Genomic DNA, 27,093 nt, shown 5'->3' with positions numbered 1-27,093 from the left:
TGTTGCGCCTCCCCAGAAACCAGCGGTAGCAAATGGAGGGCCCACTGGGCTTGAGGCCAGACGGAGGTGGTGGCTGAGTGCTCAAAGAGGCCCAGGAACGACTCTGGGTCGTCCTGAGGGCCCATCTTCGTCAGGAGGAGGTGTGGCTTCATCGCTGCCTCTGGGGTCACGGCGGAGGATCCGCCTGGAGCTAACCAGCTCCGTAGAGCCTGCCGATCCTCGGCCTGGGCCTGGAGGAGCTCCTGGAAACAACGCTCCTGGGCGAGCAGGGCTTGGTGATGGGTCTCCTGGATGCTAGCCAGGGCGCGGATGACTTCGCCCAGCGGTGAGGTGTCCATGGCGACCAGTCTTCTTCCTTCGATGTCCCGGGTTTCGGCACCAGTGTAAAGGTTCCAACTGGAAGGAAGCAGGAAGCGGGTTGGCAGTCCAGGTAAATCAGCTTTTATTCAAGCGTTCAGCTTCAAAGACAAAGTATAGGCTTTTCAGGTTCATAAACAAAGAGCAGGCTTTACAGCTTCATGCAACACTAAACAGGCTTTCAGATACAGATATGGCTTTTCAGCTTCACGCAACTCTCTCTGCCTCACTGGCATTCTCGGAGGCCTTTTCAAGCCCATCTCCATCGTCACTATAACGAGAAACAGGTGTTACGCTTCATTAATCACCAGGTGATGGTCCTTATCGCTTCCTCTCTCCCCAGTGACAGACACATGACCATGTCCCGCTCCACAAACTGCAAAAAAAAAAAAAAAAAAATGTGCTTGACTACACAATGCATCTGGATAGATGCCAAGCTATAATGCTGTCCTTCATCTTTAGTGTTTGATGAATTAAGGCAGGTTTACATGGGACGTGGTGAGCAGCAGGCTTTGCTCGTGAGTTTGCCGCTTCTCATTCACAGGCGTTTTCGATTCACGCGAGAATTTGCATATATCACACAGTCATTTGTCTTCCAAACATAAACTATGCAAGTATCCATAGTCTGTTTTCACTTGGTACACCGACTCGGCTGTTTTCCTATTTATATCTCAATGAACGCTCAAATAAACGTTATATAGCTCAAGAAATTCAGCAACAGCGAGTTTAATCTTTTCCATTTTGTGTTTGACTACATAAAAGTTAAATATCATTTGATTGGTTTTGAATATATTCAGCTCTGATTGGTCAGTGAGCAGCCACGGAGAGATAAAATATTTTTATCTTGCGCGGTGTGCGTCGCAAGCAGTCGTGCACAACAAAGTGGCAGGATTCTTATGAACGAACATGGAGAGTGGTGCCGCTTCGACTGTCACCTCCGTTTTGCCACTTGCCACGTCTCTCTCATTGAAAATGAATAGGGAACGCGCGGTGAACACGTCCCGTGTAAAATTGCCTTTACTTCTGATATGATAGGTTTTAAATAAAATTCACTTTTACTACTTTTTAATACTTTTATTTGTAGTAATAGCATGATCTAAATTGCGGCAGGCAATTTTTGTGAATGAAGCGCAATCTACAATGAGCCTAATTTACATAGAAAGGGGGCCTGTTTGCACCTTGTTTGATGTTACTTTCCTCATGGTTTATTCTCAATAAATTTAGTTTTTATTCTCGTAATTTTGACTTTATTTTCAAAATCTTGAAAACGAACGGCACTAAAACGCCGTCGTACTATAGAAATGGGTAGCTCAGCGAGTAAAGATGCTGACTACCACCCCCTGGAGTCACGAGTTTGAATCCAGGGTGTGCTGAGTGACTCCAGCCAGGTCTCCTAAGCAACCAAATTGGCCCGGTTGCTAGGAAGGGTAGAGTCACATGGGGTAACCTCCTCATGGTTGTAATTAGTGGTTCTCGCTCTCAATGGGGCGTGTGGTAAGTTGTGTGTGGATCGTGGAGAGTCGCATGAGCCTCCGCATGCTGTGAGTCTCCGCGGTGTCATGCACAACGAGTCACGTGATAAGATGCGTAGCTCTAATTAACCACAAACTTTTCAAAATGGAGCCAAACAACGTGAAGCTACTTAAAAGATGGGAAACTTAAACTGACACCAATAAAGTGATTTGTTAAACCAACAAAATGTTATGATCGCACATTCCTCTTCCTGTCTTTTCAATTTAAAATCAACATCCAGTGATGTGTGGCTAATTCATTTCAAACTCAAACTGATCAGCTGATTCTTAAACTGCGAATTTGGTCCCTGTTATCAGGTCAATGATCCGTCACCTTTGACCCTGCTGGAAGAGGTCACCACGGTAGAGAGTCGTCAGGATGTCGCCATGACGCTGGTAAAGATTTATCTCGGCCAGGGTTTGGTCGTGCCATTTCTGGACCTCCTGAACACCAGAGAAGTACACAACACCAGTACGTAAGTGTGTGTGTGTACAGATTTGGCTATACTGTATGTGAGAGTCAAATGTTTGAAAATGTCCTCATTAATATAGTGAAGCATGACAAGCATGTTCAGTGCTGCTTTCCAGTTAAAAAGGCTCAGCCAAATCATCTACTGATACTAACTGGTTTCAAATATCATCACTTCTGTATAACAACCATTGTGTCTATGAGATGTCCTCACTGTGTGCATGTGTGATTAGTGGTTTTCTCCAGCAGTGGTTGTTGTTGTGCGTGTAGGCGATGTAATGACTTCAGTCCAGCTATATTTACACCCTCCTCAAATCGCAGTTTCCCTCCCCGCATTGAAATCATCTCTTAACTTCTCTCTCATTAATGATGTTTTAGTCTTCCTCTCTGCTCTCTGCAAGCATGCAAGCGTGGGTTTTCTCACCCTCGGCTCGTGTTTTATGTTGCGTTTGTGCCGGGCTGCTGACAAACAAAGTGTCCAAGTTTCCATAGCAACTCCACAGGAAGCGGCTTCAAAAGGAAACGGAACGATCATAAGATGGGAATGTTCTTCAGCGAGTTACAGAAGATTAAAGGCTAACAGTAACTTACTGTAGTAAACTAATCGATAACAGTTGGTTAGATGTAAGGCTAAACCACACAGGAAAGTTTTGTACATGTCAGGGGTCAAATGAACACATCTATTTTAAGTACTCTGTGAGATCTCAAGTAATGTTCAAAGTTTACAAAAACATATAAATCATAAACGTTGAGTGTGTAAAGGTCCTATTCCAGACATGAATCATCCCTCAAATCACTTACCATTTTCACCTGAAAAAAACCCATAGACTTATTTTGAAGGAGGGACTCCAGCCAGAATATCACAGAGACTTGGGCCAATAAACAACCATCCAGAACACACTAGCAGCTGCATAGAAATGCACTAAAATAAATATGGACAGACCAACAGATGTCTTCTTGTTTTGTGTCTTTCTTCAATAGCAGATCCAAACACACTCTTCCGGTCAAACTCACTGGCCTCCAAAGCGATGGAACAGTTCATGAAGGTGTGTGTGTGTGCCTTTATCTTAAATATAATCTTGTGTTTTCATGTTTATGTGGATTGCAGTGTTAATTTTTACACAGATTTGTATTTTAGTCATAATACAGTGGCAAGTAAAAGTATGTGAACCCTTTGGAATTACCTGCATTTATGTATAAATGTATCTTAAAATCTGCTTTGATCTTCATCTAAGTTACAGTAATGAACGAACACAATCTGTATTAACTAATAACACAACAAATATTGTATTGTTCTTGTACATATTGAATACATCATTCAAACATTCATAGTGTTGGTTGGAAAAGTATGTGAACCCCTAGGCTAATGATGTCAACAAAAGCTAATTAGAGTCAGGAGTTGGAAAACCTGGCAATTAAAGTAATGACACGAGATTGGAGGTTTTGGTTAGAGCTACTTTGACTTATAAAAAGCACTCAAACATTTTGAGTTTTCTATTCACAAGAAGCATCTGCTGATGTGGACCATGCCTCGCCAAAAAAAAAAGAAAAGATCTCAGTAGATCTATGATTAAGTATTGTTGCTTTGCATAAAGCTGGAAAGGGTTACAGTGTTATCTGGAAGAGCTTAGATATTCATCTGTCCACAGTTAGACAAACGGTCTATAAATGGAGATGATTTAGTACTATAGGTACTCTCACTAGAAGTGGCCGTCCAGCCAAGATGACTCAAAGGGAACACCGCAGAATGCTCAGTGAGGTAAAAAAGAACCCTAGAGTGACAGATAAAGACTTGAAGGAATCATTGGAACTGGTTAACATCTCTGATCATGAGTCTACTATACAGAAAACATTAAACAGGTATGGTGTCCATGGCAGGACATCATGAAGGAAGCCGCTGCTTTCCAACAAAAACATTGCTCCACACCTGAAGTTTGCCAAAGACCACCTTGACACTCCACAACGCTACTGGGAAAATGTTTTGTGGACTGATGAAGCTAAGGTTGAATTGTTTGGGATGAACACGCAGCACTACATATGGCATAAAAAGGGCACCGCATACCAACATGAAAACATCATCCCAACGGTGAAGTATGGTGGAGGGAGCATCATGATTTGGGACTGCTTTGCAATCAACGAGGGAAAAAAGTAATTCCCAAATTTATCAAGATATCCTCCAGCAGGGGTCGGCAACCTATGGCACCATTGAGCCAACATTGGCACGTGAAGGGGTAATCACTGGCATGCCATCAACAGCGAGGGAGTAGACTATTTTATTTATATAAATTCTGCATCTGCATTCCAATCTACACCTTGATGTAATCCTTCCTCATGATCACGCAGTGTGTTTTCATCAGCTGAATGGGAGGCTAAACAAAAAGTTAAAATGTGACGAGACTGCAGTATACCCAACAAACTCGTGCAGCGCGTGCAAGCCATTCGCGCATCACGAGCCGGCAGCGCTTCACGTTCGGTTAATCGCGAGAGTAAACGCTCTCGCATCGCTTCGGTCAGACTGCGCATGACAGCCTATATTCAGTGTTTCATTTGTTTCTTTTTGCTTTCAGAACAACATGTTGATGTAATAAGGAAAACACCACTATTAATCCTTGAGATTTCCAACCCAGCATACAGGTACACCATCCTTAAACCATAATCACACTCAAAACTACATTAAACGATTAAAAGAGAAAACATAAACCCACATCGTATGAGTCTATTCAAAATATAAATTAAACCTGGAAATAGAGTTTTAGGATTTTGCAGGTGCGATTCAGATCGGCTTGTGATGTGCGAATGGCTTGCATGCACAGCGTGAGTCTCATCACACTTTAATAGTGTTTAGTCTCCCACTGAAAACACGCCTCATGATCATGAGGAAGGATTACATCAAGATGTAGATTGGAATGCAGGTCATATAAACTTCATATAAATATAATTGCCTGCTCCTCTCTCGCTGTTGCTTGTGTGCTAGTGATTACATGATTACAATGATATAATATAAGAAATATTTAAGATTGAACACAATTTCGCGATCAGTAATCAAATAAGCAAATGTGTGACATTAACTGTGTTAACTCATTTTGTGCAAAAGGACAGATTTTCTTTCATTAAAGCACTTTCACAAGATGCTCCGTGAAAATTCACATGCATTATTATATCATAATCGTCGGGTTTTGCACAAAATGTTCAGTCAAACTGTTATGCTGATGATATAATTTGTAATGAAAATAATCAAATCAATTAGAAAAATGCAAGCGGACTCATACTTTGGAAAATCACATACATTTGCATGTTTTCAGGATAATGTCAGGGTGACTGTGTGCCAGTTGAAGCTCAGTAGAAGTTGGGTGATGCAGCAGGACAATGACCTTAAACATCAAAGTAAATCCACTACAGAACAGTGTTGGGGGTAATGCGTTACGAGTAACACGTGTTACATATTCAGATTACTTTTTCAAATAACGAGTTAAGTAACGCTTTATTTGTTTTATTTCTAGACCATAATATTGGAGTTACTTTTTTAAAAAAGTAACATGTTGCTTTTGTACACCACTACTTTCCCTGTATTGTGAGAAATCAGGAGTAAAAGTGTGCAACCTTCGGGGAGGAGACGTAGTGCATGATGGGCATTGTAGTTCTATAGAGTGTGAGGCCAGAGACTATTTAGCAAATGAACGGGAGAAATTGGAATGCCCAACCAAGAAGCTCTAGCACCCAACAGTCAATGGATGTAGAAAGGAAGTCCTTCCTTGCAGTTAAAAGAGCCAATCCCCTTTTAGATGCAGACATCACCTGTCAATCAACTTGCTAACGCGCATGCGCATTAGCTATACAAGCTGGGAAAATAGCGTGTTGTAATGTAATAAGAGCTGAGAAAAGCTGACTCTGGATCAGTGACTCCAAGCAACGTTCTACATTGATTGTGTATGCAGAGAAAATGTCTTAGTTTCTAAAAAGATTCTACTTTGTTGTTTTATAATAAACAAGTAGTTTGATTCATGAAACAAACTGTTTTATTACATTTTGGTAGCATTAAAAATGATTCCATTCAAGTTGGATCAACATGTGCCTTTGAAGTTGTGGTGTCTGTCACCATGGATCAAGTCAAAACAAGCGTGCACTGAGATGACTTAAGTGAAAAATATTATTTTATTATCAGACACATTCCTTGAACATGTTAGGTTGGCATTCCCCACTGAATTTTATCCTGACTTCTGAACAACATCTTAAGTTGACTCTGGCATTGTCGATGGGCACAGCACATGATGGCATATATGATGCAGGTTCAAGTGTTGGACTTTACTGCTTTAGGTAAGACAGTGGTTATTCTTCATTATTCATATTAGCTGCCATGTTGTAGGATCTTTATTATAAATATGATGTGAAGACCTACTTTCTAAATATCTGTTTGTTTACGATGTTGTTTTGACATGAGTGTTGTACAGTAGCTAGCATAACCTGTAATGTCTCTTGTATGCAATGCATGGCTTATTTGTATGGTATGCATACCATAGCAGAAGAGAAAGTGGCTGTGAGAAAAAAAGTAATGCAAAAATAACGTAAAAGTAACGTAACACTTTACATTCCATAACATTTTTTAATTAAGTTACTTTTTTTTAAGGAGCATCTAACGAGTTACTTTAAAGACAAGAAAGATTATAATTGTTTGTGTGTTGTTAGTTTAAGCACATTGTGTTTGTCTGTACTTGTGACTTTGATGAAGATGAGATCACATTTTGAGCAATTCATGCAGAAAACCAGTTAATTCCAAAGGGTTCACATACTTTTTCTTGCCAATATATACGCCTTTTGAGGAAAATGTCTTTTAAAATTAGTCAGTGTCATATTCATTTATTTTGGTGACTTAAACGTCCTAATTTTAGTCCATGAAAATAACATGTTTTAGTTGATAATAATGTGCAAAGTGGAAAAAACGAGTCAAACTGTATCACACCAGACTCTGCCCAAATATTCAAACATTTTGAAAAATGTATACCATTTAATTATTTAAAAATGTATAAAATATATTTAAGATTTATCAACATAAGACAGCTCAACTACATGAGAAAACTGTATTGAAAGCCTGAGCTCATGAAATAATACCATACAATGAATATACTGAAGTATTAGCTACTTTTTAGTTACTGTATTATGAATTATTCACACTTAAGATAATATTTTGTGTTTTAGACAGTTTTCAGGATTAGTTCACCCAAAAATGAAAATTCAGTCATTGTTTACTCACCCATGTGTTGTTATAACACTATATGACTTTCTTTCTTTTTCTGAACACAAAGGGGGAAATTGTGAATAAATGTTGTTCTCAGTGATGTCATACAATGGCAGTTTATGGTGACCATCTCTTCAAGCTTCAAAAGAACACAAAAGTATAATTCAGAAGTCTAATAAATTATTCCATGAGACTCATGATTGTTATGAAAGTATACGATAAGATTTGATGAGAAACAAACTGAAATCTAATGTGTTATTTAGTGAAAATGTTCACTGACCGTTGATCTCCTGTGTGCGTTCATGATAGGACACGAGAGCAACAGTTCACGCAGCCCCCTCACGACATTGGGGTGTTCAAGCGAAAACTTGTTTTGTTTATCTAAAAACAGATCCTCCACAGTGATAGTGACAACAGAACACAACACAGCTGCACACAAAACAGAGAACAGAACTTACTAAACATGTCTGAAGAGTTTGTAGTCCAAGAATTGATGCATTTCTATGCCCAGACTTATTTTTTGGAATGGAGTACTCATAAATCAAACAGAAACATACAGGCAGCCACTGTCACACCGTGTCCTAACCTGACGGCAAACGACACGAGATAAAAGTTATATTTTCTATGGTAATCAGAGTTTTTGTCCTAACCAGCAGTGATGAGCGACGGTATATTCTATTGATTGCTTGTTTTCTATTTTTGGCATCGCGCGGGTAACTCCATCCGCTGTGAACTGGCACCGGTCAAAAACTTTCAAAAACAAAATAAGGCTGGGCATAGAAATGCATCAATTCTTGGACTACAAACTCTTCAGACATGTTTAGTAAGTTCTGTTCTCTGTTTTGTGTGCAGCTGTGTTGTGTTCTGTTGTCACTATCACTGTGGTGGACCTGTTTTTAGATAAACAAGACTAGGTTTCTCTTGAACGCCCCAATGTCGTGAGGGGGCTGTGTGAACTTTTGCTCTCGTGTCCTATCATGAACGCACACCGGAGATCAACGGTCAGTGAACATTTTCACTAAATAATACATTAGATTTCAGTTTGTTTCTCATCAAATCTTATCGTATGCTTTCATAACAATCATGAGTCTCATGGAATCATTTATTAGACTTCTGAATTATACTTTTGTGTTCTTTTGAAGCTTGAAGAGGTGGTCACCATAAACTGCCATTGTATGACATCACTGAGCACAATATTTATTCACAATTTCTCCCTTTGTGTTCAGAAAAAGAAAGAAAGTCATATAGTGTTATAACAACACAGGGGTGAGTAAACAATGACTGAATTTACATTTTTGGGTAAACTATCCCTTTGAGTTACATGTAGCACATTTTTATGGAAACAGCGTATTCACAATGCAAGTTACGCATTTTGATTACTGAATATATTAGTGAATATGCATAAATATTAAATATATAATGTTTTCGTCAGTAATTTAGCTGAAGAGATTAACACCAGTGGATTGTAATAAGAGTGTTTTGTGTTTATTTACCTCTCAGGCTGTCGGTATGCTGTATCTTCATGAAGTTCTGAAGCCTATAATCAATCGAATCTTTGAGGAACGGAAATACATCGAGCTTGATCCGTGCAAGATAGATCTGAACCGCTCCAGGTGTGTACACACACACACACCCACACACACACATGTTGGTGCAGCTATCATTATGAGGACTCTTCATAGACATAATGATTTTTATACTGTATGAACTATAGATTCTATCCCCTAACCCTAACCCTACCCCTAAACCTAACCCTCACAAAAAACTTTCATTTTTACATTTTCAATAAAACATTGTTTAATATGTTTTTTAAGCAATTTGAATTATGGGGACACTAGAAATGTCCTCATAAACCACATTTATAGCATAATACCCTTGTAATTACCAGTTTATAACCTAAAAAAATCCTCCTAAAACACTTAAACCTGTCCATACACACACACACACACACACACAAAAACACACGTATAACAGTGTCACTAGGTGAAAAATTCACTGGCGTAGAGAAGAGTTGCCAGGAAACAGCAGAGAACTCTCAACCTTCTGACTCTTGCAGTTCGGCTTTCACATCTATGTATAGTATAGTGTGAATTATCCACCTGTTAAATGGCACTAAGCATGAAGCAGATGACTAATATGCCTCCATTCAGTGTGGTAGTGTTTTCATATTGTTAAGGCAATACTTTGAAATAGTCATACATTTATGAACTCTTATTCTAAAAAAAGACTTTTGACTCTCAGCATAAAGTCTGGTCAACATTGCAAATTATTCTGACCAAGAACCATACACTTAGACAGGAAGAGACCATTGGATAGACTTGTAAAGCGGATGTAACTCTAAGAACAAAGAATAACATACAGCTGTGTTTTTGGATGTCTAGTTTATGGTGACCACCTCTTCAAGCTTCAAAAGAACACAAAAGTATAATTCAGAAGTCTAATAAATTATTCAATGAGACTCATGATTGTTATAAAAGCATACGATAAGATTTGATGAGAAACAAACTGAAATCTAATGTATTATTTAGTGAAAATGTTCACTGACTGTTGATCTCCTGTGTGTGTTCATGATAGGACACGAGAGCAACAGTTCACGCAGCCCCCTCACGACATTGGGGCGTTCAAGCGAAAACTCATTTTGTTTAACTAAAAACAGTGATAGTGACAACAGAACACAACACAGCTGCACACAAAACAGAGAACAGAACTTACTAGACATGTCTGAAGAGTTTGTAGTCAAATAATTGATGCATTTCTATGCCCAGCCTTATTTTTTTGAATGGAGTACTCATAAATCAAACAGAAACATACAGGCAGCCACTGTCACACCGTGTCCTAACCTGACGGCAAACGACACGAGATAAAAGGTATATTTACTATGGTAATCAGAGTTTTTGTCCTAACCAGCAGTGACGAGTGACGGTATATTCTATTGATTGCTTGTTTTCTATTTTTGGCATCACGCGGGTACGCAGCCCCCTCACGACATTGGGGCGTTCAAGCGAAAGCTTGTTTTGTTTATCTAAAAACAGGTCCTCCATAGTGATAGTGACAACAGAACACAACACAACTGCACACAAAACAGAGAACAGAACTTACTAAACATGTCTAAAGAGTTTGTAGTCCAAGAATTGATGCATTTCTATGCATTTCTAAATTGCTTTATATGAAATCAAAATGGACATTGTAACTGAAATACTCCAAATAATTTGTCTTAAAATTGTGTCGGGCCATGCAATCAGATTGTCTAAGTCTGAGACCACTGCACAGAAAACCTTCTCTAAAACCCTCTCTCTCTCTCTCTCTCTCTCTCTCTCTCTCTCTCTCTCTCTCTCTCTCTCTCTCTCTCTGTAGACGAATCTCATTTAAAGTAGGCATGTCAGAAGCAGAGGTGAGAGAGAGCAGTGTCGGTCTTCTGCAGATGTATCTCACCAGCATCATGGAGGCCATCGTGAGCTCAGTGTCCCAGTGTCCTCCTGTGATGAGGGTTGTGTTCAAACAACTCCATAAACGAGTGGAGGAACAGTTTCCAGAACCAGAGAATGAGGTCTGGACCTCATCAAACCCTTCAGATGATCCTGTCTGCTGTCTGTCTCTCAGTGTTACATTTAGTCATTTAGCAGATGCTTTTATCCTAAGTGACTTACAAATGAGACACATAGCAAGCAATTTGTCATACAAAGTTTAACAACATCTGGAGTATAGGCCTGCCAAGATGCTAGCACAGAAGAAAGAGAGAGACAAGATTTTTTTTTTGTACATTAAGTGCAAGTTAAGTGCAGTGGTAAGTGTAATTAGTGTGGGTTGGTTAAGTAATTGCGGAACACATGTGATTTCTGCTGGTTCTTGAATGTTGAGAAAGTAACAGCAGATCGTGTGGAGGTTGGAAGTTCATTCCACCACAAAGGAGCAGAGAAAGTAAATGATCGTGAAATAGACTTAGACCTATTTGTGATGGGACCACCAGACGTAGCTCCTTCATAGACCACAGAGAGCGAGTTGGAGCATAGACCTGAAGAAGTGAATTGAAGTAAGAGTGTGCGGTTCCATTGGCTGTCATGAAAGCCAGAGTCAAAGCCTTGAATTTGATGCAGGCAGCTACAACTAGCCAGTGGTGTGAAATCAAGAATGGGGCGACATGAGCCCTTTTTGGCTGATTGCAGACCCACTGCTGCATTCTGGACCATCTGCAGTAGCTTAATTGTGTTAGCTGGAAGGCCAGCCAACAGAGCATTGCAGTAGTCTAGTCTTGAAATGACCAGAGCTTGGACCAGGAACTGTGTAGCATATTCAGACAGGAAAGGTCTGATTTTCCTGATGTTGTAAAGCATGAATCTGCAAGACCGGGCCATTGATGAGATGTGCAGTGAAATTAAGCTGGTCATCTACCAACACTCTCTGGGCTGTTCTTTTTGGTGTTAGTGTAGCTGAACCAAGATGAATAGTGAGGATGTGGTCAACAGATGGGTTGGCTGCGATCACGAGGTGTTCTGTCTTGGCAAGGTTGAAGGTGTCATTCCTTCATCCAGGCCGAAATGTCCGAGAGGCAGGCAGAGATACGAGCTGAGGCAGTAGGGTCATCAGACTGGAATGACAGGTAGAGCTTCCTATCATCTGCGTAGCAGTGGTAGGAAAAGCCATGTGCCTCAATGACCGAACCGAGTGATGTTGTGTACATCGAGAAGAGGAGGGGTCCAAGCATTGATCCTTGAGGAACCCCAGTGGTCAGCTGGTGTGTCTTGGACACCTCTTCTGTCCAGGAGACCATGTATGTGTGTGTCTGTACATATGTGTATAATTAGTTTTTATTTTTTATTTTTTATTATTATCTATGTCTTGCTGCTGTTTTTGTATTGTTTTTGTATGGTTGTACACTGGAAGCTCCTGTCACCAAGACAAATTCCTTGTATGTGTAAGCATACTTGGCAATAAAGCTCATTCTGATTCTGATTCTGATTCTGATGAACGATCTGCCAGTGAGAAATGACTCAAACCATCCAAGCGCAGATCCTGTGATGCCTAGGTCAGAGAGGGTGGACAGGAGGATCTTATGGTTCACTGTGTCTAAGGCAGCAGACAAGTCAAGGAGGATGAGGACGGATAATTTGGAGTTAGCTCTTGCCAGTCACCGGGTTTCAGCTACTGACAAGAGGGCAGTCTCTGTTGAGTGTCCTTTTTTGAAGCCAGACTGATGTCTGTTGATTAGGTTGTTCTGTGAGTGAAAAGCAGACAACTGGTTGAATACGACCCTCTCAAGAGTTTTAAACAGGAAGGGTAGGAGAGAAATTGGTCTGTAGTTGTCGACTACTGTGGGATTATGTGTTGATTTTTTTAAGAAGTGGGGTTACTCGAGCCTGATTGAATGTATTGGGAAAGTTTCCAGTTGTGAGAGATGCACTGATAATGTATGTGAGTGCGGGTAAGATCGATAGAGAGGCAGCTTGCATAAGATGAGAGGGTCAAGTGGACAGGTGGAAGGGTTAGAATGAAGCACTTTGGAGACCTCAGTCTCAGAGAGAGGAGAGAAAGAGGAAAACAGACAATGGGAAATTTGAAGAGAGTAGCTATGGGTGTTAGGCATAGAGAACTGGCTGCTGATGCTCACTACCTTGTCAGTAAAAAAAACATGGCAAAGTCATCAGCAGTCAGAGAAGTAGTGGGATGTGGTGGAGGAGGATAGAGAAGAGATAAGAAAGTTTAAAATAGTTTACAGGAATCTGAAGTGTTACTGATCTTGTTCTGGTAATAATACATTTTAGCAGCAGAAAATGTAACAGAAAAAGAGGAGAGAAGTGATTGATACTTACACAGGTCAGCAGGGTCTTTTGACTTGTGCCACTTTATCTCCGCAGCCCTCAGTTCGGTTCGGTGATCATGAAGTGTCTCCGACAGCCAGGGGCTGGAGGGTGTGGCACATGCTGGCCTGGAGGTAAGAGGACAGACACTATCAAGGCAAGAAGTTAATGTTGAGCAAAGAGCATTTGTAGCATCATTTAAATCAAGTGAAGAGAAATGGTTAGTGGAGGGAAGGGATACAGAGACTATGGAAGAGAAGCGAGTGGGTGAGTGAGAGCGAAGTTTGCGGTGGAAGGAGACCATAGGTGGAGTAAGAGGTAAAGAAGAAGGTAGAGTAACATAAAACTGGATGAAGAAGTGGTCAGAGATATGTAGAGGGGTAACATAGGGGTTATTGGTGATAGTTACATGTAAGGATGAGATCTAGCTGTTTCCCTGCTCTGTGAGTTGCAGAGGTGTGCAGTCTTGTAAGGTCAAATGAGGTCAGAAGAGCTAAAAAGTCAGGATGATGTCTGGTTTGTGTTTTCTCTCTGCAGGATGTGAAGTATTTGGCCATCAGTGGCTTTTTCTTCCTGCGTCTGTTTGCTCCTGCGATTCTGACGCCCAAACTTTTTCAGCTGAGAGACCATCACGCAGACACACGCACCAGCAGAACTCTTCTGCTGCTCGCCAAGGTCCAACACACACATCTGTTTCACTATACTACAAGATTCCCACGTGTCCTTAAAAAGTCTTAAAATGTCTTTGAGTTTTCAAAATGTAAGGCCATAAAAAGTCTTAAATATCTTAAATGGTGTAACAAAAGTCTTAATTATCTTTCAAAGAGGTCTTAAATTTAGTGACAGAAAAACAGGAATCGTGATATGGCCAAATGTATTATATTTTATTAAACTGCAAATGTCTGTGATTTAATTAAATCTATAGTCTGTATGCGCTGCATGCTTTAAAGTGAAGACGCGGCACTGTTGCACATTCTCCAAGCGTGCAGAGAGCTCATGATACGGTGTTTCCAGCGGTTTCAGAGCGGTTCAAAATTACTGTTAATTACTGCTTATTTGTGTTTTATGATAATGTTTATTTTACAGCATTTATAAAGTAATAAGATGTAGATAATTGTAAGAGTGCATATTTTATTTCCCTTATCTGTCTGTGTGAGAAATGGGGAGTACAGACATTTCAAAATAAGAGTCCTGGTTATTATTGAAAATTTCTTGTTGCCTCTGTGTTTGGGCCCATCACAGTAAAAAAATATTTTTTTTTTAGCACATTTAATATATCAAATTTAAAAACTATCGGTCATCCATCCATCACATTATTGCATCAGCAAAATCCAATATCGGTCGATCTCTAATTTGTATGTGTTGCTATATTGATGCACAAAACAATTTTAAAATGATCTGGTATAGACATATTGTACTAACTTTATTTGTTCAAGTCCTAAAAAAGGTCTTAAAAAGTCTTATTTTAAAATATGTGCAGCATCCCTGTACTAATGAGGACATCTCAGAGACCTTGTTTACACCTTGAATTAAGATAGATTTTGGGTGACTAATTTGGCATTTACAAGATAGAGAGGGAGCTATCCATGGTACTGACCTCTCTCTCTCTCTGTCTGTCTATGTCTCTCTCTGTCAGGCTCTTCAGAGTGTTGGTAATCTTGGGTTACAACTGGGTCATGGAAAGGAGCAGTGGATGACCCCTCTGCATCCCTTTATTCTTTGCAGTGTGGCGTCCGTTAAAGATTTTCTGGACAAACTCATAGACATCAACCACGACAACGGTGAGTCACCATGACGACTGTCCGCAAACATCACAGCTACTTATTACCATGACAACATATACAGAGAAAGACAATACATTTTAAAGACTATTTACTAAAAATACTTTTCATAATATCATCAAAAACTGTCTGAAGTTGATTTATAATTATAGGATTATAGGATGCTCCCTTGCTCCCTATTTAGTGAATGTCTTAACCTCCAGTGTGCTGTCTGTCTGCACTGGTCTCAGAACAGTTTGAAATGCACCTTATTTTCATCCTAACTCCATATAAAGCCTCTGAAAGCAAAAGTTTTTAGATTTTAGATGAACCCATTTATTCTCAATGTGATAATACACAGTAAATATAGGAATGCATTTATTAATGTTAATGAATAGAATCATATTGTACAGTGATAACAAAATAAAATCTAACAAACTATATATTAAAATGAAGCAAAATGACCCACAGATGTGTTAATGTTGCTAACATGTTTTTAACTTTTGTGTGAATAATGTCCCAAAATCCACGTATGTGGACATCATGTTTATGACGTGCGAAATATGATCAGATTTTTTAAAGCAGCATATCAAGTGAAACTAGAGACTCTACTCTTTACAACCAAACAGGTTTCAATGAAAAAACTTAAAGAGATAAAAAATTAAATCATGGTTTTTGCAGGATCACTGGGTTTCTGCGTTCGTCATGCCAGTGAAGTCACCAGAAGCCACCAGATGTGGAAATTATATGTATTACCAGGATTTTAATGTGACAAAATGGCTTACTGACCTTATCTATACCTTAACTTCATTACTGACATAACACTGTAATCTGGTAAACATTGCAACACCAATAAATCTCTGATTTAATCACATTAAAATCATGTTAACACACATATTGTTTATGTCTTGTGGCTATACTTTTGATACAGTGAGTATTTTAACGTTTACAGATTGATGCCATTGACTTCCATTGTAAGTGTCTCACTGGAACACAAACTTGTGCTTTTTTTTTTTTAAAGAAAATGTTAATTTGCAATGCTGTCAATTGATCTTAACTTTTATTTAACCTGGAATATTCCTTTAAAGACAATAAAATGCACTATGGATCATAAATGGTCTAGGTATTCTCTGAGAGATCACATGCCGATATCAACTCTGTCACAACACCAAACTCGCCTTGTCAAACACTGCTTTAATATTTAATGCTCTTGTGAATACATTTAACACAGCGTGATAACATGTACTCGTGAAGCTGTTACTCAGACAAACATGGAAGAATTATTTAAATGTATAGGCCAAAAAGAATAGACTGATACTTTATATCAGCCAGGACGATTAATTTGGAAATGATCGCCATTGGTAAATAACTGCCTGTTTCATTGTATCACTTAATATGATGCCATATTTTGTTCCTATTTGAAACCAAAATAAATGTTTAATTCGAGTCTGAAATGCAGCATTAGAATTAACAGTTAGAATATTTTAAACAAATATATTTTTGCACCAATAAAATACTTCATATAGTGCAATTCATAAATGGTTTTATGACTCATGCCAATTATAAATCAAGCGTGTAATTAATACAATTGTTGTATATATAATATATATATAAAAAATAGATATAAAATATTATATTAATATTAGAATAAAATATTTTCAAAATTAATGTCAGGTTTGTAGACATGTACCCTTTAAGTTCATGGTGTTTAAAAAAAAAACAAAAAAACATTTAAAGCATTTTAGACAAAAAATAAATAAATAAAAATTGAATGACTTTAAAAATATCATGTGGTGCAACCATCAAGTAAAAGGTATTAAAATAGTTTCCTTGCACCTTGAATACACGAGAGAGTACACAACGACATCATTCATTTAAAAAATGTTTTCTAACGTATGTTTCAAGGTGAAAAATATTTTGTACAAATATCATGAATTTTTAAGTCAAGAATATCAAGAAGTTTTCTCATGGTTACACCAAATGACCAGAACCTAATGTGTGTGTTCATTAAAATGTCAAAATCTTGATATTTAATGAGATGACAAATAGTGTTTTGTTTTTAAATCTTCACACAGTCTTACGGGTCTAAAGAGATCTGCTCTGTTTTATGATTTCTGTCACATGACAGCAAAATTTCTACCTACATGTTGGTTACACCACATGACTTTCATTTAGTGGATAAACATTTTCATTAAATATAGAATTCTGGTGATGATTTTTAGCAGAGTGATGATATAGACATTAGTTAAATGGCTTAGTGTAATACAAGTGCTTATAACGTTTGACCAATAGGTGGCGCTGTCACCAAATAGATATGGTATTATCAGGGCTTGGTCACAATGCCCAATATGAAGTTTCATGTCAATACACCAAAGCGTTCATGAGATACAGCCTCAGACCCTTATTGACATCTTGCCTTATAATTCATTTATGTGGTACACAAGAACCTTTTGGTTTATCAAAAAGCTTCTTCTAACTTCTTGTCATGAGTGTCCCTAGATGATACACGGCAAATTTCATGCAAATCAGATGTATGGCCTAAGAGGAGTTTGAAAATTTGTTGGACAGGAAGTATGGCCGACCATGGCAAATTGGGTATCATTCAACTCCGTGTGCCCCAAAGTGGGTTAGGGGTTAGGGTTAGGGTTAGGGTTTAGGGTTAGGGTTAGGGTTAGAGTGCTGGAACACTCATGTAATGCTTGTGGTGGCATATACCAAGTTTTGTGTGAATATGCTGAAGCATAGCAAAGATACACCCTCACGTCCATGTTGGCATACTCGCCATCGAATTCATTGATACGTTATACGAGAACGGTTTGGTCTATCGTCATGAATCTCATAACATTTTATCATGAGTGTCTCTAGATGATACGTGCCAAATTTCAAGCGATTTGGACATACGGTCTAGTAGGGGTTGAAAAAGGTATTTTATTTGGAAAATTCTAAATAGCGGGAAATTGAGTGGGCAGAGCTTAACAATGTTTGGGACTCAGCACCGAAGGAATCAGAGTAAAAAAGAGTTTTGTTTTCTAGGACTTATGGTTCAAAAGTTACAAGCCGAAATGTAGGTAAAAATTTGAACCTGTTGTGGCGCTAGAGGGTTTGAGTTAGAGAGTTCAAATTTTGTGTGGTGTCTAGTCATACCCACCCCTATCAGTGCGCCAAATTTCAGCATTTTCCTACATACGATTCTACGGGCTGCCATAGACTTCAAGAGTGGAAGCAGAATAATAATAAGTGTGTCACATCAGATTTAACCACATTTAACTGCAGCGTAAATGTAACTCTAAAAGCTCAAATGATTTGAAAACCAAAATACGAGGAGGATGCTGGATGTGTTCCTGTATCACATGGTGTCTCATTCTCGTCTCTCTAAATCTCTGCAGTGTGTGAAGTTCCTCAGCGTGCCGTCTTTTTACCATCAGTCATTGTGAAGGAAGGTTTCCTGCAGAAACACAAAGCTGAAGGGCCGCAGCTCATCAAACGCTTCGCTTTCAAGAAACGATATTTCTGGCTCAGCTCAGAGATGCTGATGTACGCCAAGAGCCCTGACTGGCAGGTTTGACACACACACACACACACACGAGGGTCTTCCCCATTTAGTGTGTGGTTGTGATACTCATGTTTATGTGTGTTTGTATGAATGGGAGCATCATTAGCTGTGGGTTAATTATCATTTCGTGGCTTTTGATGTTTTTGAGGAAAGTGCTGAGGTGAGCCGTGTGTGTGTGCAGCTCTTTGTGTGTTTCTGAATAAAGAAATGTTTAATATCTCTCTCTCTCTCTCTTAAACATTAAAAGTGTTTAGCTGTGTCTTGTTTTGCAGTAAAACATCTAAACATCCTTAAAAGAACATACTAACAAGACTTCTCATCATAGGAAATCTTAAGTTTATTTTTCTGGTTACAAAATTACTTTTTGCAGTATGTATTCTCATTACATTCACAGTGCTGTGGAAAAAGTAAGTGAACCCTTTGATTTAATTATTGATCAATCCTCCTTTGGCAGCAGTAATCTCAATCAAGTGTTTCCGGTAGCTGCGGATTAGACCTGCACAACGTTCAGAAGGAATTCTGGATCATTCTTCCTTACAGAACTGCTTCAGCTCAGACATATTCTTAGGATGTCTGGTGTCTCTCTTGAGGTCATTCCACAGCATCTCTATTGGGTTAAGGTCTGGACTCTGACTGGGACACTCCAAAAGGTGGATTTTCTTTTTTTGAACCCATTCTGTAGTGGATTTACTTCGATGTTTAGGGTCATTGTCCTGCTGCATCACTCAACTTCTACTGAGCTTCAGCTGGCACACAGACACCCTGACATTATCCTGAAGGATATCTTGATTAACTTGGGAATTCATTTTTCCTTCGATGATGCCAAAGCAGCCCCAAATCATGATGCTCCCTCCACCGTACTTCACCGTTGGGATGATGTTTTCATGTTGGTATGTGGTGCACTTTTTACACCATACGTAGTGCTGCATGTTCTTCCCAAACAATTCAACCTTAGTTTCATCAATCCACAAAACATTTTCCCAGTAGCGTTGTGGAGTGTCAAGGTGGTCTTTGGCAAACTTCAGGTGTGCAGCAATGTTTTTGTTGGAAAGCAGCGGCTTCCTTCGTGGTGTGCTGCCATGAACACCATACCTGTTTAATGTTTTCTGTATAGTAGACTCATGAACAGAGATGTTAACCAGTTCCAATGATTCCTTCAAGTCTTTATCTGTCAATCTAGTGTTCTTTTTTACCTAACTGAGCATTCTGCGGTGCTCCCTTTGAGTCATCTTGGCTGGACGGCCACTTCTAGTGAGAGTACCCACAGTAATAAACAGTACATTAATAGACAATTTGTCTAACTGTGGACAGATGAATATCTAAGCTCTTCAACTCAAAATGTTTGAGTACTTTTTATAAATCAAAGTAGCTCTAACCCACACCTTCAATCTCGTTTCATTAATTGGATGGCAGGTTTGCCAACTCCTGACTCTAATTAGCTTTTATTGTCGTCTTTAGTCTAAGGGTTCACTTACTTTTTCCACAGCACTGTGAATGTTTAATGGGATGTGTTCAATAAAGAACATAAAAGATTATAATTGTTTGTGTGTTGTTAGCTTAAGTACATTGTGTTTGTCTATACTTGTGACTGATGAAGATGAGATCACATTTTATGAGCAATTCATGCAGAAAATCAGCTAATTCCAAAGGGTTCACATACTTTTTCTTGCAACTGTATATATATATATATATATATATATATATATATATATATATATATATATATACATGATAACATTTCTAGTGTCCCCATAATTCAAATCACTTAAAAAACATACTAAACGATGTCTTATTGAAAATGTAAAAATGCAGAAAGTTTTTTGTGAGGGTTAGGTTTAGGGGTAGGGTTAGGGGATAGAATCTATAGTTTGTACAGTATAAAAATCATTATGTCTATGGAGAGTCCTCATAAGGATATCCACACCAATATGTGTGTGTGTGTGTGTGTGTGTGTGTGTGTGTGTGTGTGTGTGTGTGTTAGGTCCGCTCCTCTATCCCTATCCAGTATGTGTGTGCGGTGGAGAGAGTGGATGAAAACGCATTTCAGCTGCAGAATGTCATGCAAGTTATCACACAGGAGCCAGATGGACAACTGCACACCACATATCTGCAGTGCAAGGTGACACACACACACACACACACACACACACCCTCTACAAAAAAACTGTTTGTCTGCAGAAAGACACACACAAACCATCAAATAAATGTTTGACAGGATTTAACTGCATGTATCATATCACATTACATATGACAGACAGACTGACAGATAGACAGACAGACAGATACACAGACAGACAGACAGTTAGATAGATAGACAGATATGCAGACAGACAGTTAGATAGATAGACAGACAGACAGATACACAGACCGATAGACAGATACACAAACAGACAGATACAGAATGACAGAGACAGACAGATCCACAGACAGACAGACAGACGACAGATAGATAGACAGATAGACAGACAGATACACAAACAGACAGATAGACAGTACAGATACACAGACAGATAGACAGTCAGACAGATACACAGACAGATACACAGACAGACAGATACACAAACAAACAGACAGACACAGTTAGATAGATAGACAGACAGATACACAGACAGATAGACAGTTAGACAGATACACAGACAGATAGACAGACAGACAGATACACAGACAGATAGACAGTCAGACAGATACACAGACAGACAGATACACAGACAGATAAACAGACAGACAGACAGATACTCAAACAAACAGACAGACACAGATAGATAGACAGACAGATACACAGACAGATAGACAGTCAGACAGATACACAGACAGGCAGATACACAAACAAACAGACAGACACAGTTAGATAGATAGACAGACAGATAGACAGTCAGACAGATACACAGACAGATAGACCGACAGACAGATACACAAACAGACAGAGAGATAGACAGACAGATACACAGATAGATACACAGACAGACAGATACACAAACAGACAGATACAGAAAGACAGATAGACAGTCAGACAGATACACAGACAGATAGACAGTCAGACAGATACACAGACAGATACACAGATAGATACACAGACAGACAGATACACAAACAGACAGATACACAGACAGATAGACAGTCAGACAGATACACAGACAGATACACAAACAGACAGATACAGAATGACAGAGACAGACAGATACACAGACAGACAGACAGACAGACGACAGATAGACAGACATATACACAAACAGACAGATACAGAAAGACAGACAGACAGACAGACAGATACACAGACAGATAGACAGTCAGACAGATACACAGACAGACAGACAGATACACAGACAGACAGACAGACAGATACACAAACAAACAGACAGACACAGTTAGATAGATAGACAGACAGATACACAGACAGATAGACAGTTAGACAGATACACAGACAGATAGACAGTCAGACAGATACACAGACAGACAGATACACAGACAGATAGACAGTCAGACAGATACACAGACAGACAGACAGATACACAGACAGACAGACAGACAGACAGACAGATACACAAACAAACAGACAGACACAGTTAGATAGATAGACAGACAGATACACAGACAGATAGACAGTTAGACAGATACACAGACAGATAGACAGTCAGACAGATACACAGACAGACAGATACACAGACAGATAGACAGACAGACAGATACACAGACAGATAGACAGTCAGACAGATACACAGACAGACAGATACACAGACAGATAGACAGACAGACAGACAGATACTCAAACAAACAGACAGACACAGTTAGATAGATAGACAGACAGATACACAGACAGATAGACAGTCAGACAGATACACAGACAGACAGATACACAAACAAACAGACAGACACAGTTAGACAGATACACAGTCAGACAGATACACAGACAGACAGATACACAGACAGATAGACAGACAGACAGACAGATACTCAAACAAACAGACAAAGTTAGATAGATAGACAGACTGATACACAGACAGATAGACAGTCAGACAGATACACAGACAGACAGATACACAACCAAACAGACAGACACAGTTAGATAGATAGACAGACAGATAGACAATCAGACAGATACACAGACAGATAGACCGACAGACAGATACACAGATAGATACACAGACAGACAGATACAGATAGACAGACAGATACACAAACAGACAGATACAGATAGACAGACAGATACACAGACAGACAGACAGATACACAAACAAACAGACAGACACAGTTAGATAGACAGACTGACAGATACACAGACAGATAGACAGACAGACAGACAGATACACAAACAAACAGACAGACACAGTTAGATAGATAGACAGACAGATACACAGACAGATAGACAGTCAGACAGATACACAGACAGACAGATACACAAATAGACAGATACACAGACAGACAGAGAGATAGACAGACAGATACACAGATAGATACATAGACAGACAGATACACAAACAGACAGAGAGATAGACAGATACACAGATAGATACACAGACAGACAGATACAGATAGACAGACAGACAGACAGACAGACACTCATTATATACTCTTGAATACATTGTTTCAGAATGTGAATGAACTGAATCAGTGGCTGTCAGCGATTAGAAAAGTGAGTGTTTATAATGAACACATGCTGCCGTCATTCCACCCTGGAGCTCACCACGGTAACAAATGGACCTGCTGCCTGCAGCCCGACCGCACAGGTGTGTGTTTGTGGGTAATTTCTGGACTCTACAGACTTTATTTATTTCACAAGGGTTTTTTTTTTGTTTTGTTTTTTGGTAGATTGTGTCACGCTTGTTTTGCATTTCACATATGTATGTTACACACAACAGTAAATAAACAAGTGCACTATTGTTACCTTCTGCTAAATGTGCAGTTCATTTTGGTGTCTTTGCTGTGGGTTATCTGTGGAGAACAAAACAGTGCCAAAAAGTATCATGTCCACATTTTTAGACATGTGCCATGGTAATACAATGGTATACTTTGAAGAACCTTTGCGTGTCACTCACAAACTATTGTACATGAATATGGCAATCTGATACGAGAAAGTACTGGTCTGTAGTGGTAGTTTTAATCTCAGTATTTTTTAGTGCGCTTTATTATAAATAATGGCACATGAAATGAAAAGTACAAAATAATACAAATACAAGGAAGATGATGATGATAATTTTGGCAAAGAAAAATGATAATATTAGAGACCTGATGGGTTACTCACTATATTCTGTGTGTGTGTGTGTGTGTGTGTGTGTGTGTGTTTGCCAGCGTCGGGCTGCAGTCGGACTCATTCTGCCGTGACTCTGGGCGACTGGAGCGATCCATTAGATCCTGATGCTGAAACACAAATCATTTACAAAGAACTGCTGCAGGGACAAGACAAACTTAGGTCTGTGAGTGTGCGTGTGTGTGTGTGTGTGAGAGTGTGTGAGAGTGTGAGTGTGTATGTGTGTGTGCGTGTGTGTGTGTGTGTGTGTCTGTGTGTGTGAGTGTGTGTGTGTGTCTGTGTGTGTGGGTGTGTGTGTGTGTCTGTGTGTGTGAGTGTGTGAGTGTGTGTGTGAGTGTGTGTGTGAGTGTGTGTGTGTGTGTGTGTGTGAGTGTGTGAGTGTGTGGGTGAATGTGTGTGTGTGAGAGTGTGTGAGTGTGTGTGTGAGTGTGTGTGTGTCTGTGTGTGTCTGTGTGTGTGAGTGTGTGTGTGTGTGTGAGTGAGTGCGTGTGTGTGAGAGTGTGTGTGTGTGTGTGTGTGTGTGTGTGTGTCTGTGTGTCTGAGTGTGTGTGTCTGTGTGTGTGTGTGTGTGTGTGTGTGTCTGTGTGTGAGTGTGTGTGTGTGTCTGTGTGTGAGTGTGTGTGTGTGTGTGTCTGTGTGTGTGAGTATGTGTGTGTGTGTGAGTGTGTGAATGTGTGTGTGTGTGTGTCTGTGTTTTTGTGTGTGTTTTTGTGTGTGTGAGTGAGTGTGTGTCTGTGCTTGTGTGAGTGTGTGTTTTTGTTCCATTCAGTTCAGTGTTTGTCTGTGTGTGAGTGTGTGTGTCTGTGTGTGTGTGTGTGTGAGTGTGTGTGTCTGTGTGTGTGTGTGTGTGTCTGTGTGTGTGTGTGTGTGTTTGAACCAGGTGCACCACGTAGGATTTCATCTCTGAGATTTTAATCTCTTTAAACCATAGTCACAGACTTGTAAATTGTTCCCTCGTTTTAAGAAATGGTGCCCGCGTTTTTATAAACCCTCAATTTTGCAATCTGTACCCATTATTTCTCATAGCCATTTGATTGAACTACATACATATTAAAAACTGTGAATAAATATTGTTTTAGTGGTGTAATGTTGTTTGATAATTTCTGATAATATCCATATATTTTTCAGTTATTTTCTCAAAAATTAACAAAGCAGCGAAAACAAATCTAAAACTATAACTTTAATAAGTGACTGATGAACTAGATGGAACATGAGAGAAAGATCAAGCAAGTAAAGCAGGAATCAAAGTGAAATTGCTCCATCTAGTGGCCAACAAAACACCTGGCTATAGAAATATCAGTGATATGTACAGTAAATCAATATGTTTGGGCAGGATAACAGCTGTATATTTTAAAGATGTTGACTTTATCTCCACTGTGACAGCTTCGGATGGCTGAAAGGTGTGGGGCTCACAGGGTTGCCAATTATTACATATTACCCGGGACGTCCCGTGTTTTGACCGAAATTAAAACATTCTGTACTGGACACCTATTGTTCTGTATTTTAAAGATGAAAACTCAATAAAAACGATTGCAAATAAGTGGATGGGCTAGATTATGAAGCATATGACCCTTATATCCCTATCCTCACACCTTATTATGAAGAATCGTCCACTTTAAGCATGTAGCTACAACAACCTGAAGTATTAAACTATATGATTAACTGGGTCAATTTTTTGACTTACAAAATATTGAAATCTTCAGTTCCATTCAGTTCAGTTTTCGCACATTAAAGCTGAGAATAACATTTTTTTAATGTCTTGACATTATTTTTATTCCTAAAGGACAACTAGACTGTTTCTCTTTACTTTATTATTATTATTATTTATTTATTTCACAAATGAAGAAAGGGTTGTAACACCAGTGACAAATTCTCTTAAAAGATGAATTTTCTAAGATGGTGTCAATAGCTTCATAAAACATACACAACTGCCTAACTGTCTAACGTGTATTCTAGAGTTGGGGTACTCAAGTCTGGGACTTGTCATGGTCTCAGACATCTGGATTTCATGGCATTTGTGACACAATGGCAAACAAATAACATGATATAGGGTGACCATACTTCATAATTTTCCCAGACATGTGCTCTTTTTCAGACCTAAATTTGCCTTTGCCTTCATAATGATGTGCTCTCTACAGTTAGTACTATCATACATTCTGTGTATTTGATACTGTGCATCAGTTTTCAAGCGTATATATCCTTATGTGGCTGAGAGGGGCAGCGTGCACTCTTTCAAAGTGCTTTCTCTCTCTCTCACCCACGTGCGTGCTGTATGTGTGTATGTGAAAGAGATCGCCACACGTGCTCTGCCACTCTCATCCAGAAACATCAATAACGTAAGTACACTTTATAAAGTACGTTCCCCGGGGACCTGGGTATCTCAGCGAGTATTGATGCTGACTACCACACCTGGAGTCGTGAGTTTGAATCCAGGGTGTGCTGAGTGACTCCAGCCAGGTCTCCTAAGCAACCAAATTGGCCCGGTTGCTAGGGAGGGTAGAGTCACATGGGGTAACCTCCTCGTGGTCGTGATTAGTGGTTCTCGCTCTCAATGGGGCGTGTGGTAAGTTGTGCATGGATTGTGGAGAGTAGCATGAGTCTCCACATGCTGTGAGTCTCCGCGGTGTCATGCACAACGAGTCACGTGATAAGATGCACGGATTGACGGTCTCAGAAGCGGAGGCAACTGAGACTTGTCCTCCACCACCCGGATTGAGGTGAGTAACCACGCCACCACGAGGACCTGCTAAGTAGTGGGAATTGGGCATTCCAAATTGGGAAAAAAGGGGATAAAAATAAAAAAAAGACTCAGACTTGACTCGGACTCGACTAAGGTGGACTCAAACCCAACACTAGTGGATTCACACATACTCAGTGAGTGGGGCGTGAGCAAGGCATGAGCAACGCGTTGCGTTTGGATTTTCACATTGGCTGCGTCTCTTTTCTCGGTTCCTACAGCAACGGCGGGCAGTCACTTGCAGTTGTGTATCAGTGTACTTGGTCGTGATTGGTTAATATATCAAATCCCCTTTTAAGACAGGTCAGACCACTCTGCGGTCATCTTTGGAATGCCAAAACTATCCGCTCACTGCCACTTCTGGGACGCTTCACCTCGCAACTCATGCTTGCAATGTGAAGAGTAAACTCACTGCTCAAGCCCCGCTCAAGAA

General features: G+C 39.6%; 2 protein-coding genes across 4 annotated transcripts in view; one reads left to right on the top strand and one right to left on the bottom strand.

Annotated features, from left to right (window-relative positions):
• Positions 1-27,093, bottom strand: part of LOC127414591 (fatty acid binding protein 1-B.1-like) — a 932,240-nt gene that overhangs the window by 734,440 nt on the left and 170,707 nt on the right. The gene's annotated exons all lie outside the window — the stretch shown is intronic.
• The window catches only part of LOC127414551 (rasGAP-activating-like protein 1), an 80,653-nt gene that overhangs the window by 49,277 nt on the left and 4,283 nt on the right, over positions 1-27,093 (top strand). Inside the window, exons 10-19 of the mRNA XM_051652657.1 lie at positions 2,187-2,340; positions 3,319-3,383; positions 9,071-9,183; positions 10,925-11,117; positions 13,903-14,040; positions 15,002-15,146; positions 18,512-18,684; positions 20,660-20,797; positions 23,267-23,402; positions 23,965-24,085. Coding sequence (XP_051508617.1) covers positions 2,187-2,340; positions 3,319-3,383; positions 9,071-9,183; positions 10,925-11,117; positions 13,903-14,040; positions 15,002-15,146; positions 18,512-18,684; positions 20,660-20,797; positions 23,267-23,402; positions 23,965-24,085 — 1,376 coding nt within the window. The remainder of the gene's footprint in view (positions 1-2,186; positions 2,341-3,318; positions 3,384-9,070; positions 9,184-10,924; positions 11,118-13,902; positions 14,041-15,001; positions 15,147-18,511; positions 18,685-20,659; positions 20,798-23,266; positions 23,403-23,964; positions 24,086-27,093) is intronic.

The sequence above is a fragment of the Myxocyprinus asiaticus genome, chromosome 24 (genome assembly GCF_019703515.2).
Source record: "Myxocyprinus asiaticus isolate MX2 ecotype Aquarium Trade chromosome 24, UBuf_Myxa_2, whole genome shotgun sequence".
NCBI lineage: Eukaryota > Metazoa > Chordata > Actinopteri > Cypriniformes > Catostomidae > Myxocyprinus > Myxocyprinus asiaticus.
The sequence above is the reverse complement of the archived record's forward strand: the minus strand, read 5'-3'. Positions and strand labels throughout refer to the sequence as shown.